Source organism: Amphibalanus amphitrite, unplaced genomic scaffold (genome assembly GCF_019059575.1).
Source record: "Amphibalanus amphitrite isolate SeventyFive unplaced genomic scaffold, NRLGWU_Aamphi_draft 000042F_arrow, whole genome shotgun sequence".
Classification (NCBI taxonomy): domain Eukaryota; kingdom Metazoa; phylum Arthropoda; class Thecostraca; order Balanomorpha; family Balanidae; genus Amphibalanus; species Amphibalanus amphitrite.
The window spans coordinates 458,575-475,406 of NW_024881538.1; the positions used below are offsets into that span (position 1 = coordinate 458,575).

The 16,832-nt window shown below is 48.9% G+C and overlaps 2 protein-coding genes across 2 annotated transcripts in view; both read right to left on the bottom strand.

Moving 5' to 3' along the window:
- LOC122376239 (bicaudal D-related protein homolog) overlaps positions 1–16,832 on the bottom strand; it is a 71,357-nt gene that overhangs the window by 26,635 nt on the left and 27,890 nt on the right. The window lies entirely within an intron of this gene.
- Positions 110–13,347, bottom strand: LOC122376243. The gene is made up of 2 exons (XM_043356044.1): positions 12,295–13,347; positions 110–1,129 (listed from the first exon to the last, which is right to left on the bottom strand). The coding sequence occupies exon 1, from the start codon at positions 13,308–13,310 to the stop codon at positions 12,408–12,410; it is 903 nt and encodes a 300-aa protein (XP_043211979.1). The 5' UTR covers positions 13,311–13,347; the 3' UTR covers positions 110–1,129; positions 12,295–12,407.

The following is a 16,832-nucleotide window of genomic DNA, read 5'->3' on the forward strand; positions in this document are numbered from 1 at the left end:
TTTCCTGACGTAGTGACGTACTCTAATGATAAATATGGCATCTCTGCGCCAAGCAAGCCTGACATGCGTCATTCCAGAATGTTTCATGCGAACAAGTCTGTCAGAAATAGGCTTGTATTTAGGTGCGTTGGTGGTAATACCGCCGAGATCCGGACGGCAGCCCCATATCGATAACAAGGTCTTATGACAGTGCGGTAAAAACATCAGTAGTGATGGCAACGAAGAACAGCAACATTAGCTGCGAGTGCTGAACGAGAAATTCTAGCGGCAAGGTAGATGTGGTGTTCTCAGGTTAAATCCCTCAGGTCAGGGGGTCAAACAAGTGTCCGATGACACAAGTTCGACGGTAGCTCGATCAATGTTCTCGGTTAGAGTGTCGAACGCGTCACCTTCAGAACATAAATTCCGGTCCCACCGGGCACAAGCACCGGCCAGTCCGCATTCCAGTAAGATCCACTCGACATCGAAACTGCCCGGCCCGAGATCTTGTCTTCCTGATGGCTTCAGATCGTCTCGTCAACCACCTGGCCGTCTCCGCATATCTCTCACTGAAGACCGCAGCGCTCCCAACGCTCAGTCTATTCGCTTGACTTCACATATGCGGAGAGTAAATGAGCCGTGGCGGGGAGACAGTGCAGTATTAGCAAGTGACAAGACGCACGAACGCACACCCGACAAATGTGCCAGAGTGTCCACTGTCATTTGTCCACTCTGAGGCGACATATGGGACAGCTCCGGGAATGAGCAAACCTAGAGAAGGACGGAGCATTCGTTTGAATTGAGCGGATGGAATGAGAACTCATTTCGAATATAATTAGATAAATAAAAGAAGTTGACCTTTTCCTCGACATCAAAAATGTAAAAAGCCGAATAATATATTTTAAAAAACGGTGAGCTTTCGGCCACTGGCCTTTATCAAACCAACGTGATAACAATGTTAAAAGACGATCCTGTGAATAATCTGTCTGCCATTTTTCAAAAACCGAAGATCGTGATATTTTAGGAAAGGCGCTACTCATAAGGGCAAACTATTTGATAGACCGATTGTCTACATAGTGTCCGATGTACGTAACATACATAATATACAATTGTACACGTAGCTGTCAAACACACATCGTATGGAAGGTATGTTGTAGCACGCTACATCTTGAACATTTAACGTAGTATCTTTTCGGCACGGCTCGGTACGGCAGTTCCCCCCCCCCCTCGCAGTCCGGTCACAGGCCTAGCCCTCCATTCACTCACCCATCGCTGCTACCGGGTGACGCACAGCTGAGCGGAGCGCTGCTGCTGCGCTCCCCTCCCCTCTCATTATTCACCCCCCCCAGTCACCAGGCCCACCATCCCCCACACATCACTTTTCTCCATCTCCCGCAACGAGCACTGTCCGTGGGAATAGCCGCAGTAGACACATCTGCGAGAAGACGATGCCGCCTACATCAGTACGAACCGTCGAGGCACAGCTGAGTCAACAAGCTACGTCAGGACCGCGGCCGGCGGCGGCGGCGAGCGAGCACGTTAAGGTACTCTGTCACTTGTCACGTACTCTGTCAGGTACCACAACAGCTGCACCGCGCTGAGTCACATGGTGGGAATGGCACAACCAGGAAGATCCTATGGCAAGCAAAAACGCAGTAGTTCCAGAGGTCTTCGCAATGGGCAACCGTTAAACTCTCATTACGACGCCCGCCTATGGAGACAGCTACCGCAGGATGAGCGATTCGAACCTCCTCAAATAACGCTGCATCAGCAAAAGATGTCAACAGATCATGGAGCAGTGTCAAGGATGGATGCCGGCTGGAGCACACAGCCTCCTTTGTCGGGCACAGCAACCCAGGGTGAGTGAACCTGGCAAAACAACCGGGTGACCGACCTCACAATGGCCTCATGAGGTAGTTCCAGAGATCTCCGCAGAGGAAGAAGGCGCTGACTTACGGCACGCCCGAGACGGTGGGCGGAGCAAGAGTGACGTCACAAGGGGCGTTGCCGGCAGACGAAACGGAAGGAAACAAAAGTTTGAATAAAATGAAATTGAAGAATTAAAATTAAAACTCGAAAATCACAAACCTTTCGGGGATTGTTTTATGCCAGCGATTATTAAAATGATAAAGCACTCAACACGAAGACGATTCGACGGCCAAAAATTGCAGGCACAGAGGAGCAAGGTGACTAAACAGGACAGAGGGCGCCATCTTACGGCCCCACCCACCAGAAGAAGGCAGAGGAAGATGACGTCGCAAGGGCGTGGCAGTCACCCCTCCCCCCAACTATAAAAGGGTGCGCCACCCAACCAGAGGCAGAATCACAGTCGAGCAGCCGAGAGTCACAGTCTGCAGCCGGAGCCGGAGACGCCATCTGGAGGCCGCCGTCAGTCCGGGGTCACCCGCGAGAAGCCTCTTCAGTTCGAGTGATCAGAACCGAGGACAGTAGCCGACGCTTGTGACCACACTGAGAAGCGGAAGCGCAGAGAAACTCCAGAATGTGAGTGTTGTTGAAAAGTCTGCTCAATCCCAATCCTTGACCCCCCCCCCCTCTGCCCGGTTGCCGTGCCGTGACGACTGCCAAACATTTTCGGTTGCCATAAAATGCACTCTCAATTGGAATTGGAAAACTTAAATTACTTTGAGCTTATTGGTCCAGACACCCTAGTAGCATATTAGGATCTGAATTTCGAAGTCATGTCAGAGTCGCCAGCAAACCGTTATTGTCAGTTGGAGTTCACGATTAGGCCCAGAGCGAGAGGCTAAAATTTGAATAAGCAGCTCATGGTCACGAACGTTGAGATTGATGACTGGATGTGTGACAGCGTTGAAATGTCTTTGTCTTCGGTCAAGCTGGTTCGTTCGATTTATTATGGGCGATGGCCAGGTGCGTTTTGAGGTTGGAACGTTTGTGAAATTAAGGGTTTAGATTCGTGCTGTACTCACTAAAAGTTGCATTGCGAAATCATTGGTAATATTGCTGTAGGAATTAATTGCGAAGTCGAAATCAATTATAGAACAGGTAAATACGGTTGAAAGGGAATGTAATGTTTTAAGGTGGCGACTGATTCATGCGATCGATCTATGAATATGGCTATGAGTTATGATTTCCGACAGATACGAATGCTTGAGCTTACGGCGGAATTTCTTCTGTTACTTAGGTGCAGAGTTGCGAGCAGTGGTTTGAGGTTGACGGTTTGACACTTAGCGACTTTAGATGGTCACTTTGCGTCATTGAAATTGCGAAATGTCGAGTAACAGGTAGATGTAGAATTGTTTGTGGTTAGAACTAATATGCGACTAATATAGGTGCCGATCGTTGTGCTTTTGTAGAATAAATACTAGAAAGGACCACCTTTGTTGGGGAACGATTAAATGGGACAGGAATTTAATTTAAAAAAAACTTACGTTGAATGGAGCTGATGAGATGTCGAACAGGGAGATATTGCAGCGATATTTTACCAGATTCACACTCACTGACACATCCGGTGAATCCACCCGGCCAGAAGAGACAACACGCACGAGCATTGCACCGCGAGTGATGACGCGCCCATCGCGGCGTGGCCTTGACTGACTGTCGACGCGACGCCAGCCGGCGGCCAGTATCGTCGCTCTCGACGCGGGCGTTGAGCCGCCAGAGGGCGTAAAAAGCAGCCACAACAGGGGCAGTGGGTTAGCCGTAATTGGGGCGCGGGCGGTAGGTGAAGGTCATTGTATATAGGAGCATGGTTAGTTGTGGAAAGTTGCAACGGGGTAAGAACGTAAACAGTTAATGCATAATTTTAAATATGACATGCTATTTGATATTTAGGACTGCACTTCGTTTGATGCGCATTGTTTACTGCTAATAGGATGATTTAAAATAGATTCCCTATGAAAGGCTAGGGACCCTATGACAATATTCTGGCACTCTATAAAGATAATTTGTTTAGGTAACTAGTAGCCCATCAGAAGCTATCGAACGAGTTTCAAGGAGTCATTTCCGTTTGAGCATTCAGCAATTCACTATGATACGGTGGATCACAACCAGACGACAGATCGGTGCGTACTAATTGGTTCTAGATTATCTGATGAAATCAAGAGCGGTTCAAGGTCTGCTAGGATTGTTTACGAGAACTGATGATTAGGTTCACGCGTGCAGCAGCAATTAGGACTTGAGATTACGATTAGATGCGTTTCTGTTATTCGCGTTCTTGAGAGTTAGCGCCAATAATTACTCCACCAATATTGGCACAGGGCATTGTGAGGCACAGACGGCTTGTTTGCCCGTCTCCTATGGCGTAGCGTTTACCAGCATGACCGTATGAGACACAGATGCACTTCTCTAAACCCACGTCCAGACCGGAATAATAAGAGGGACACGCCGTCACGTACGCAGGGCATATGCACGTTTTCCGCCAGTGGTACCGGCCACTGTTAATTTTCCCGCTTAGGTAACACTGGGTGAGAAGGCAGTGAGAGGTTTCTACGGCAGGGGGAAGGGGAAGATTGGCACAGTGTGCAGTGGAGAGTAAGTTATGCCAAAGGCAAGAAGCCGAGGGTCAGGGGTGAGTCACCCAAAAGTGCGGATAAGGCGCGCCGTAGTGTCCCGAATAAGTCCTCATACTTATTTTGTAAAGGTACCTTAATCGGTACTGGACAGCCTCAGGGGAGGGAAGAATGTACTCCAGGACACGTAAGGCCTTGAAGAGTAAATCCCATGGTTTAAGGAGAGTTCCTGAGGAGAGTTCCAGGATATGAACGGTGGTCCCTGGGTCGTGAACGGGAATGTTACACGCGGACCGGAAGAGGGCATAGGTAATCTCTCCCGGTAGAGAGATAAGTCGGATATAAATCGTGTATGTGTGTACCATAAGTCTATCGGACGTGTAGTGAATCCCATAAATTAGTAGGGTGGATATTTGTGTATAATTATTCTGGACGGCCCTGCGATAAGTATCTTTGTCGCCGGTTAGCGGAGCATGCATATGGATTTCGGAAAGAGACATTTATCTCGCCGGGGAGACCATGGTTTGTAAGACGCCTAACACTATCGGAGGGAATTTCGGGGGCTACCAATTAAATTTGGGTGAATACATGAAATGTGAACGTAATGCGAGCAAGGATGTGAGAATGATGACGCATGAATCTTAGAGTAAGGCCGATAGGAATTTGGTAGAATTCGGTTATGGCAGTCGAACAAATGATTCTCGAGGGCAACTAAACTAGCAACGCTAATACGAACTAAGCGGGCAATTTTTGTAATGGGGAGGCCAGTGATATAGGAATGGGTGACTGGACGAATGATCACATTCAATTAATCAATGTAATTACCACCCATATGTTTGGCAGTGGTCATCGGGACTTCGAATGCCCTGTCCTTCACCTGCCCAACTGTGCTGCAAACCCAGCTGATCGGATCCCTCTATCCCTAATCCGAGCAGTGAAGAAGCATCTCGTGCATCATGGTCTATACAATGAACAGAATCATCAAGCCTCCAATTTAAAAAGCATCTTCCATCAGATGTATTTGTACGCAAGGTGGATACTTACATCTCTATCCGGTGGATCTCATCTATCTCAGGATCTCATCACTATCTGGATCTCTCACTAGATCTATCTCGGGATCTCTTCAACGACTCTCAAGCTCCCCTGTTCTACCAGCTCTACTATCGAGTTCCTTCCAGCAGCGAATCTCTTTTCTGCTACACCGCCGAACAGCAGTGGACCGCGCTGTTTGATGAACCTCAAGATGCAGCTTTTTTTATTTCTGTACTTTTCCTCCCCTTCATTCCCTTGCTACAAATGGCGCCCAAAACGTGGGGATTTGATAATTCTCAAATTGTGAAGCTGGTAGACTGGCACAAGCCGCCGAACCCGAAGTTGATGAATTGAAAGTCAACCGTATGGAGAAGAGGAAGAAGTCGAAGAATAGAGCAGGTGTTCGAAATACTGGCAGCAGTGGAAATGAGCGTGCTGCAGGGGTCGATATGAAGAAAGAGGATGAGCTAAAGAAAGCTGTGTGAAGATGATGAAGCTTATGATGGTGGCTGATGACAGGAAAGTTGAAGAATTGAGCAGGTGTTCGAAATACTGACAGCAGTGGAAATGAACGTGCTGCAGGGGTCGACGTGAAGGAACTGATGAGAGGAAGCGGTCTTACGAATACTGAAAAGGACATAGAAGAAGCTGTTGAAGATAAGATAAGGAAATGAAGCTGTCTCATGAACAAAGGATCAGACTAATACAGAAGACAGGCCGAAAATGAAACTTGACAATTGTTTGCATCAGCATATCAATTCTTCTACGTTCTGCTGTACAACAAGTCCAAGTCACGGTCAGCTGCTGTATTGCAAAGGAGAGCTCGAACTTTCTAGAGTATTGAGGATAAAAGGACAGCAATATCAAAAGCAGAAGAGGAAGAACAGGCGGAATGCTCGTGTTGTACTGAATCAAAATCAAACACGGTCGTCTTCACAACACAGCCAAGGCGATTATCATGTTGGTGAACGAGGAGAGGGTGCCAGGATGCTGCAAGACCAACTGCCAAACGATCCATTCAGATGGGCTGCTGCAGAGATCACCCACCTGGGCTGCTGCGACGGCTGTCACCTGGTCCGCCGAAAGGTCGCTACCTGAGCTGCCACGGAGGTCACCTGTGCTGCCACGAAGGATGCATTGCCCTCGCGGGCTGCCTCGGAGGTCACTCACCTGAGCGGCCGCGGAAGTCGCCTACCTGAGCTGCCACGGAGGAAGCATTGGTCCCGCGTGCTGCCTCGGGGGGTCACTCACCTGATCGGCCGTGGAAGTCGCCTACCTGAGCTGCCACGGAGGAAGCATTGGTCCCGCGTGCTGCCTCGGGGGGTCACTCAACTGAGCTGCCGCGGAAGTCGCCTACCTGAGCTGCCACGGGGGATGCATTGCCATCGCGTGCTGCCTCGGGGGTCACTCACCTGAGCTGCCGCGGAAGTCGCCTACCTGAGCTACCACGGAGGCTGTCACCGGGTCTGCCACGAGGGTCACCTACCTGGGCTGCCACGGAAGTCGCCTACCTGAGCTACAACGGAGGCTGTCACGGGTCTGCCACGATGGTCACCCAACCGGGCTGCCACGGGGATGCATTGCCCTCGCGTGCTGCCTCGGGGGTCACCCACCTGAGCTGCCATGGAGGTCGCTCACCTGAGCTGCCACGGAGCCTGCCACCCGGGCGGCCACGGAGGTCGCGGCAGGGCCGGCCATGGAGGTCGCCTACCCGGACTGCCACGGAGGTGTCGTCCACCTGGGCTGCCACGTAGGCTGCCCACGCGGGCCGCCGTGCAAGCTGCCCACCCGGGCTGCCATGGAGGCCGCCACCCGGGCCGCCATGAGGCTGCCATGGAGGCTGCCACCCGAACTGCTGTGGAGGCCGCCCACCTGGGCTGCCGCAGAGGTCTTCACCCTCCTAAGAAGCCGCTTACCGGACGACAACCGACGACATCGGGCTAACCAAAGTGGTTGGTGCCCGTGACCCGGATCTGGTGAACGACAAACTGAGGTGGGGACGAGGAACAACAGGTGCGTGTGTGTACTGTACTAGGTATACGATGTCATGCTGTGGGCGTTGCGGAAGTTCACATGATTGTGTAAATTTAGATGAGTAAGGGGTGTGACTTTTTTGTATGAGTTGCGAGGACGCAACTAGGGTTGTTTGGACTGAAGATGTAGCACGCTACATCTTGAACATTTAACGTAGTATCTTTTCGGCACGGCTCGGTACGGCAGTTCCCCCCCCCCCTCGCAGTCCGGTCACAGGCCTAGCCCTCCATTCACTCACCCATCGCTGCTACCGGGTGACGCACAGCTGAGCGGAGCGCTGCTGCTGCGCTCCCCTCCCCTCTCATTATTCACCCCCCCCCAGTCACCAGGCCCACCATCCCCCACACATCACTTTTCTCCATCTCCCGCAACGAGCACTGTCCGTGGGAATAGCCGCAGTAGACACATCTGCGAGAAGACGATGCCGCCTACATCAGTACGAACCGTCGAGGCACAGCTGAGTCAACAAGCTACGTCAGGACCGCGGCCGGCGGCGGCGGCGAGCGAGCACGTTAAGGTACTCTGTCACTTGTCACGTACTCTGTCAGGTACCACAACAGCTGCACCGCGCTGAGTCACATGGTGGGAATGGCACAACCAGGAAGATCCTATGGCAAGCAAAAACGCAGTAGTTCCAGAGGTCTTCGCAATGGGCAACCGTTAAACTCTCATTACGACGCCCGCCTATGGAGACAGCTACCGCAGGATGAGCGATTCGAACCTCCTCAAATAACGCTGCATCAGCAAAAGATGTCAACAGATCATGGAGCAGTGTCAAGGATGGATGCCGGCTGGAGCACACAGCCTCCTTTGTCGGGCACAGCAACCCAGGGTGAGTGAACCTGGCAAAACAACCGGGTGACCGACCTCACAATGGCCTCATGAGGTAGTTCCAGAGATCTCCGCAGAGGAAGAAGGCGCTGACTTACGGCACGCCCGAGACGGTGGGCGGAGCAAGAGTGACGTCACAAGGGGCGTTGCCGGCAGACGAAACGGAAGGAAACAAAAGTTTGAATAAAATGAAATTGAAGAATTAAAATTAAAACTCGAAAATCACAAACCTTTCGGGGATTGTTTTATGCCAGCGATTATTAAAATGATAAAGCACTCAACACGAAGACGATTCGACGGCCAAAAATTGCAGGCACAGAGGAGCAAGGTGACTAAACAGGACAGAGGGCGCCATCTTACGGCCCCACCCACCAGAAGAAGGCAGAGGAAGATGACGTCGCAAGGGCGTGGCAGTCACCCCTCCCCCCAACTATAAAAGGGTGCGCCACCCAACCAGAGGCAGAATCACAGTCGAGCAGCCGAGAGTCACAGTCTGCAGCCGGAGCCGGAGACGCCATCTGGAGGCCGCCGTCAGTCCGGGGTCACCCGCGAGAAGCCTCTTCAGTTCGAGTGATCAGAACCGAGGACAGTAGCCGACGCTTGTGACCACACTGAGAAGCGGAAGCGCAGAGAAACTCCAGAATGTGAGTGTTGTTGAAAAGTCTGCTCAATCCCAATCCTTGACCCCCCCCCCTCTGCCCGGTTGCCGTGCCGTGACGACTGCCAAACATTTTCGGTTGCCATAAAATGCACTCTCAATTGGAATTGGAAAACTTAAATTACTTTGAGCTTATTGGTCCAGACACCCTAGTAGCATATTAGGATCTGAATTTCGAAGTCATGTCAGAGTCGCCAGCAAACCGTTATTGTCAGTTGGAGTTCACGATTAGGCCCAGAGCGAGAGGCTAAAATTTGAATAAGCAGCTCATGGTCACGAACGTTGAGATTGATGACTGGATGTGTGACAGCGTTGAAATGTCTTTGTCTTCGGTCAAGCTGGTTCGTTCGATTTATTATGGGCGATGGCCAGGTGCGTTTTGAGGTTGGAACGTTTGTGAAATTAAGGGTTTAGATTCGTGCTGTACTCACTAAAAGTTGCATTGCGAAATCATTGGTAATATTGCTGTAGGAATTAATTGCGAAGTCGAAATCAATTATAGAACAGGTAAATACGGTTGAAAGGGAATGTAATGTTTTAAGGTGGCGACTGATTCATGCGATCGATCTATGAATATGGCTATGAGTTATGATTTCCGACAGATACGAATGCTTGAGCTTACGGCGGAATTTCTTCTGTTACTTAGGTGCAGAGTTGCGAGCAGTGGTTTGAGGTTGACGGTTTGACACTTAGCGACTTTAGATGGTCACTTTGCGTCATTGAAATTGCGAAATGTCGAGTAACAGGTAGATGTAGAATTGTTTGTGGTTAGAACTAATATGCGACTAATATAGGTGCCGATCGTTGTGCTTTTGTAGAATAAATACTAGAAAGGACCACCTTTGTTGGGGAACGATTAAATGGGACAGGAATTTAATTTAAAAAAAACTTACGTTGAATGGAGCTGATGAGATGTCGAACAGGGAGATATTGCAGCGATATTTTACCAGATTCACACTCACTGACACATCCGGTGAATCCACCCGGCCAGAAGAGACAACACGCACGAGCATTGCACCGCGAGTGATGACGCGCCCATCGCGGCGTGGCCTTGACTGACTGTCGACGCGACGCCAGCCGGCGGCCAGTATCGTCGCTCTCGACGCGGGCGTTGAGCCGCCAGAGGGCGTAAAAAGCAGCCACAACAGGGGCAGTGGGTTAGCCGTAATTGGGGCGCGGGCGGTAGGTGAAGGTCATTGTATATAGGAGCATGGTTAGTTGTGGAAAGTTGCAACGGGGTAAGAACGTAAACAGTTAATGCATAATTTTAAATATGACATGCTATTTGATATTTAGGACTGCACTTCGTTTGATGCGCATTGTTTACTGCTAATAGGATGATTTAAAATAGATTCCCTATGAAAGGCTAGGGACCCTATGACAATATTCTGGCACTCTATAAAGATAATTTGTTTAGGTAACTAGTAGCCCATCAGAAGCTATCGAACGAGTTTCAAGGAGTCATTTCCGTTTGAGCATTCAGCAATTCACTATGATACGGTGGATCACAACCAGACGACAGATCGGTGCGTACTAATTGGTTCTAGATTATCTGATGAAATCAAGAGCGGTTCAAGGTCTGCTAGGATTGTTTACGAGAACTGATGATTAGGTTCACGCGTGCAGCAGCAATTAGGACTTGAGATTACGATTAGATGCGTTTCTGTTATTCGCGTTCTTGAGAGTTAGCGCCAATAATTACTCCACCAATATTGGCACAGGGCATTGTGAGGCACAGACGGCTTGTTTGCCCGTCTCCTATGGCGTAGCGTTTACCAGCATGACCGTATGAGACACAGATGCACTTCTCTAAACCCACGTCCAGACCGGAATAATAAGAGGGACACGCCGTCACGTACGCAGGGCATATGCACGTTTTCCGCCAGTGGTACCGGCCACTGTTAATTTTCCCGCTTAGGTAACACTGGGTGAGAAGGCAGTGAGAGGTTTCTACGGCAGGGGGAAGGGGAAGATTGGCACAGTGTGCAGTGGAGAGTAAGTTATGCCAAAGGCAAGAAGCCGAGGGTCAGGGGTGAGTCACCCAAAAGTGCGGATAAGGCGCGCCGTAGTGTCCCGAATAAGTCCTCATACTTATTTTGTAAAGGTACCTTAATCGGTACTGGACAGCCTCAGGGGAGGGAAGAATGTACTCCAGGACACGTAAGGCCTTGAAGAGTAAATCCCATGGTTTAAGGAGAGTTCCTGAGGAGAGTTCCAGGATATGAACGGTGGTCCCTGGGTCGTGAACGGGAATGTTACACGCGGACCGGAAGAGGGCATAGGTAATCTCTCCCGGTAGAGAGATAAGTCGGATATAAATCGTGTATGTGTGTACCATAAGTCTATCGGACGTGTAGTGAATCCCATAAATTAGTAGGGTGGATATTTGTGTATAATTATTCTGGACGGCCCTGCGATAAGTATCTTTGTCGCCGGTTAGCGGAGCATGCATATGGATTTCGGAAAGAGACATTTATCTCGCCGGGGAGACCATGGTTTGTAAGACGCCTAACACTATCGGAGGGAATTTCGGGGGCTACCAATTAAATTTGGGTGAATACATGAAATGTGAACGTAATGCGAGCAAGGATGTGAGAATGATGACGCATGAATCTTAGAGTAAGGCCGATAGGAATTTGGTAGAATTCGGTTATGGCAGTCGAACAAATGATTCTCGAGGGCAACTAAACTAGCAACGCTAATACGAACTAAGCGGGCAATTTTTGTAATGGGGAGGCCAGTGATATAGGAATGGGTGACTGGACGAATGATCACATTCAATTAATCAATGTAATTACCACCCATATGTTTGGCAGTGGTCATCGGGACTTCGAATGCCCTGTCCTTCACCTGCCCAACTGTGCTGCAAACCCAGCTGATCGGATCCCTCTATCCCTAATCCGAGCAGTGAAGAAGCATCTCGTGCATCATGGTCTATACAATGAACAGAATCATCAAGCCTCCAATTTAAAAAGCATCTTCCATCAGATGTATTTGTACGCAAGGTGGATACTTACATCTCTATCCGGTGGATCTCATCTATCTCAGGATCTCATCACTATCTGGATCTCTCACTAGATCTATCTCGGGATCTCTTCAACGACTCTCAAGCTCCCCTGTTCTACCAGCTCTACTATCGAGTTCCTTCCAGCAGCGAATCTCTTTTCTGCTACACCGCCGAACAGCAGTGGACCGCGCTGTTTGATGAACCTCAAGATGCAGCTTTTTTTATTTCTGTACTTTTCCTCCCCTTCATTCCCTTGCTACAATGTACACTAACGCCGATGTACATCACACACATAACAAAATAATATACACATACACATATTAATCGATTGAGTTGAAAAGGCTACACGCTCACAAGATACACATGATACAGGCGCTTACATGATTGGCCACGACGAAAGATTTGAGTTTATGTGCGGGCGGTTTGCTTTTATAAGTAGGGATTCTGCGATTTTTCTGTCCGGGTGGTCTTTGGAGCGATAAAGGACGCGAACCTGAAGAGGAAGGGATGATTTGTTTAGCGGCGCGCCGGGGTGGTGCTCACGGAAGTGGTCTCCCATCGGGGTCCCTTCGGATGCGCTCAAGGCGTCTCGTAAATGTTCGTTAAATCTTAGTCGAACAGGTCGTTTTGTCTCGCCAATATATGTGCCGTCGTCACCCTTTCCTTCACACAACTTACAATTTAGCCTGTAGACGACGTTCTTCTGTGTACAATCACCTGAAAAATCTGATTTACACATGTTGCATCGTGGGCCTCCAGGGCAGATAGGTTTAGATAGTGATGATCTAACCAGTTTGTTTCGTAGCTTTTGGGGGTTCCTCCATGCTATCCTGACAGCTAAGCCAGATTTCCTAACTTTACTTTGAATTTTGCATAGCAGTTCTTCATCTATGTACGGTAAACATAAGAAGCCATCTTCGCCCTTGTCTCGACTAACTTTACCCATCCTGGATCTGGACCCTTGCTGTTTGACCTCCCACAAGAGCCTTCTAAGAACTTTCTCTGGGTACCCATTTTGAACCAACAATGTCCAAATCTTGTCTATACTCGCCCTCTCTTTAGCACTGCTCGAAGAGTTCCTGATCGCTCGCCGAAACTGACTACGGACTATGTTTTGTTTAGTAGACTTCGGGTGGGCTGATTTATAGTGCAGGATGATCCCTGAGTTCGTAGGTTTTATGTAAAGTTCCGTTTCAATCTTCGTAACCTGGCCCTGGGTCACTACTGTCACTAAGGTATCTAGGAAGGCCACACCCGACTTTGTACCGGAATGCTCCATGGTAAAGCGGAGTGTCGGATGAAGCGAGTTTAAATGCGACAGAAAATCTACCAAAGCCTGCTCTCCATAGGTCCACACGCCTGCGAAATGGATCAGAAACCGTCCTTTTTGGTTCGGTACATTGACGATTACGCAGGCGTGTGGACCTATGGAGAGCAGGCTTTGGTAGATTTTCTGTCGCATTTAAACTCGCTTCATCCGACACTCCGCTTTACCATGGAGCATTCCGGTAGGGGAGAGTGGGGCAAAGCGGCCACCCGGGGCAAAGCGGCCACCCATCGTTTTAGCACTTCATAGCTGGCGTCAGTTTCAATTTATGGTTTCCAATTATACTTCTCTTCACGGTCGTTCGAATGAGCCAGACCGGGCTTTCAGGCCCATCACCATTGTTCTGTGAAACACGGAAAAGCATTTCTTGCCAGGTTACCAACTATGTTTACAATTTTTAAATGTTATGCTATTTCATAACCATTTGGAATTTTTATAAGCGTTCTTGTCCATGCGTTGCATTGTTATCGTACATGTATTCTACCAATTTTAATGTTTTTTACCCCACTAATAGCTAAGCTGGAATATTTTTGTCTCGGACGGTATGCGCGGGGCAAAGTGGCCGGGGCAAAGTGGCCACCCCCCAATTGGCCATAAGTTGTTTCCATCTGGGTAAAAAAATTATTTATATTCAAATGTGTCGTCATGCATTCATCTTGGCCACTTTTCAGTTGCATGAGTTACCAAATAATGCCATTAAATGTTTTTTCATGAAAATCCTTTCTTTGTTTACCTACAGGTGGGATGCTAACAAAGCAAACATCCATCCTTGCTTAAACCTTGTCACCATCAAATACCCTAGTCGTACATGAGGCAACTATTTTGTTTCTCATATCGGGACTTGAGAAGACGCCGGTGGCCGCTTTGCCCCAGGGTATGGGGCAAAGTGGCCAATATGCATAGGTTTAAAGTTTTGTCAATATCTTCCATATGTGAACGCCTTTGGAAATAAAACGCATTTGAAATGAAAGGCAACTTAATAGGGATCACATTGGTATAGAAAGAATCTTTCCAAGTTTAAAAATCAAGCGTTGGCACCGTGAGAAGCGTTAGGGTGGCCGCTTTGCCCCACTCTCCCCTACAAAGTCGGGTGTGGCCTTCCTAGATACCTTAGTGACAGTAGTGACCCAGGGCCAGGTTACGAAGATTGAAACGGAACTTTACATAAAACCTACGAACTCAGGGATCATCCTGCACTATAAATCAGCCCACCCGAAGTCTACTAAACAAAACATAGTCCGTAGTCAGTTTCGGCGAGCGATCAGGAACTCTTCGAGCAGTGCTAAAGAGAGGGCGAGTATAGACAAGATTTGGACAGTGTTGGTTCAAAATGGGTACCCAGAGAAAGTTCTTAGAAGGCTCTTGTGGGAGGTCAAACAGCAAGGGTCCAGATCCAGGATGGGTAAAGTTAGTCGAGACAAGGGCGAAGATGGCTTCTTATGTTTACCGTACATAGATGAAGAACTGCTATGCAAAATTCAAAGTAAAGTTAGGAAATCTGGCTTAGCTGTCAGGATAGCATGGAGGAACCCCCAAAAGCTACGAAACAAACTGGTTAGATCATCACTATCTAAACCTATCTGCCCTGGAGGCCCACGATGCAACATGTGTAAATCAGATTTTTCAGGTGATTGTACACAGAAGAACGTCGTCTACAGGCTAAATTGTAAGTTGTGTGAAGGAAAGGGTGACGACGGCACATATATTGGCGAGACAAAACGACCTGTTCGACTAAGATTTAACGAACATTTACGAGACGCCTTGAGCGCATCCGAAGGGACCCCGATGGGAGACCACTTCCGTGAGCACCACCCCGGCGCGCCGCTAAACAAATCATCCCTTCCTCTTCAGGTTCGCGTCCTTTATCGCTCCAAAGACCACCCGGACAGAAAAATCGCAGAATCCCTACTTATAAAAGCAAACCGCCCGCACATAAACTCAAATCTTTCGTCGTGGCCAATCATGTAAGCGCCTGTATCATGTGTATCTTGTGAGCGTGTAGCCTTTTCAACTCAATCGATTAATATGTGTATGTGTATATTATTTTGTTATGTGTGTGATGTACATCGGTGTTAGTGTACATACCTTCCATACGATGTGTGTTTGACAGCTACGTGTACAATTGTATATTATGTATGTTACGTACATCGGACACTATGTAGACAATCGGTCTATCAAATAGTTTGCCCTTATGAGTAGCGCCTTTCCTAAAATATCACGATCTTCGGTTTTTGAAAAATGGCAGACAGATTATTCACAGGATCGTCTTTTAACATTGTTATCACGTTGGTTTGATAAAGGCCAGTGGCCGAAAGCTCACCGTTTTTTAAAATATATTATTCGGCTTTTTACATTTTTGATGTCGAGGAAAAGGTCAACTTCTTTTATTTATCTAATTATATTCAATATGTTCCTCGCTCGAGCACTTAGTAATATTACCAATCGAGAACTCATTTCGTTTTAACCCAAACAGCATTCATTCTCTCGTTGAACGATGGCGAGGAATGCTGCGCAGCCATTCAATTTAGGTTTAGCTGTTAATATATGAATTAGTTAGGCACTGATTCAGGAGCTTTTAGCAGATCATGAAGAAACTTTGTCTTTATTAAAAAAAATACCACAATATCCCAACAAAGTTACTATCAATTTCTCCTTGTCGAGCTGTCTCGCTCTCATCACCAGCTAAACTGATCAGTTTTATCCGTGACTCGGTGGAATAAAGCCCGGGCGGTGCGCCGCGCTGCCCGGGGGCGGCTCGCGTCCGCCGGCCGCCCTGGTCCGCGGGGGTCAAAGGTCAGGTGACCCGGTCGGACACCCCGACCGCCAGCTAGCCGAGCGTCCAACGATAATCACCGCCATTGTTCTCCGAAATGGGAGCAGGGCGATCCAGTGCGGGGTGGACCGTGGCGTTCAAGATCTTCCGATAAGGAGCAAAAGACGCGGGGAGTGATGATTGCTGGTTAAAAGTTATGAGGCAGTGCGTGCCTTGAGCTCTATGGGAGAACATAGACATACCCGTCTCAGTAGATCAGAGCAGATAACGGTAGCCATGATCGCGATTCGCCACCCCGGAGCTGTGTCTCAGTGCGCAGCCATTGTCTCAGTGCGCCGGAATCGCCGCCGATCCACCGTGGGCGCCGTTACACCGGTGATGTGTGTGGGTGTGGCGGCTCGACTACACTGTGTTCCTGTCACGGTTCTGTCGAAAATCGACCGTGGTGCGGTACTAACGGAGAGGGAAACACTTCTGCACCCAGTCTGGAAGCGCCAGACTATATGATCTTGCCCTGCCAAAGGCAGATCGACCCCTTTCTTCAGATCAGCAAAGACTGTCTGACGTCATAAGTATGTATGCCGTCATCAACATCAATGACGTCACTCCGTTCTGCAGCTGTCTCACCGGCCGACAGCGACTCGCGGCTCGGGAAAAAGGAGAGAGGCAGACGCCGCATCTGACGCGCCGGCGGCAGACTT

What these genes read in the sequence shown, in the direction of transcription:
- LOC122376243 (XM_043356044.1), bottom strand. Translation starts at nt 13,310, where the DNA reads ATGGAGCATTCCGGTACAAAGTCGGGTGTGGCCTTCCTAGATACCTTA.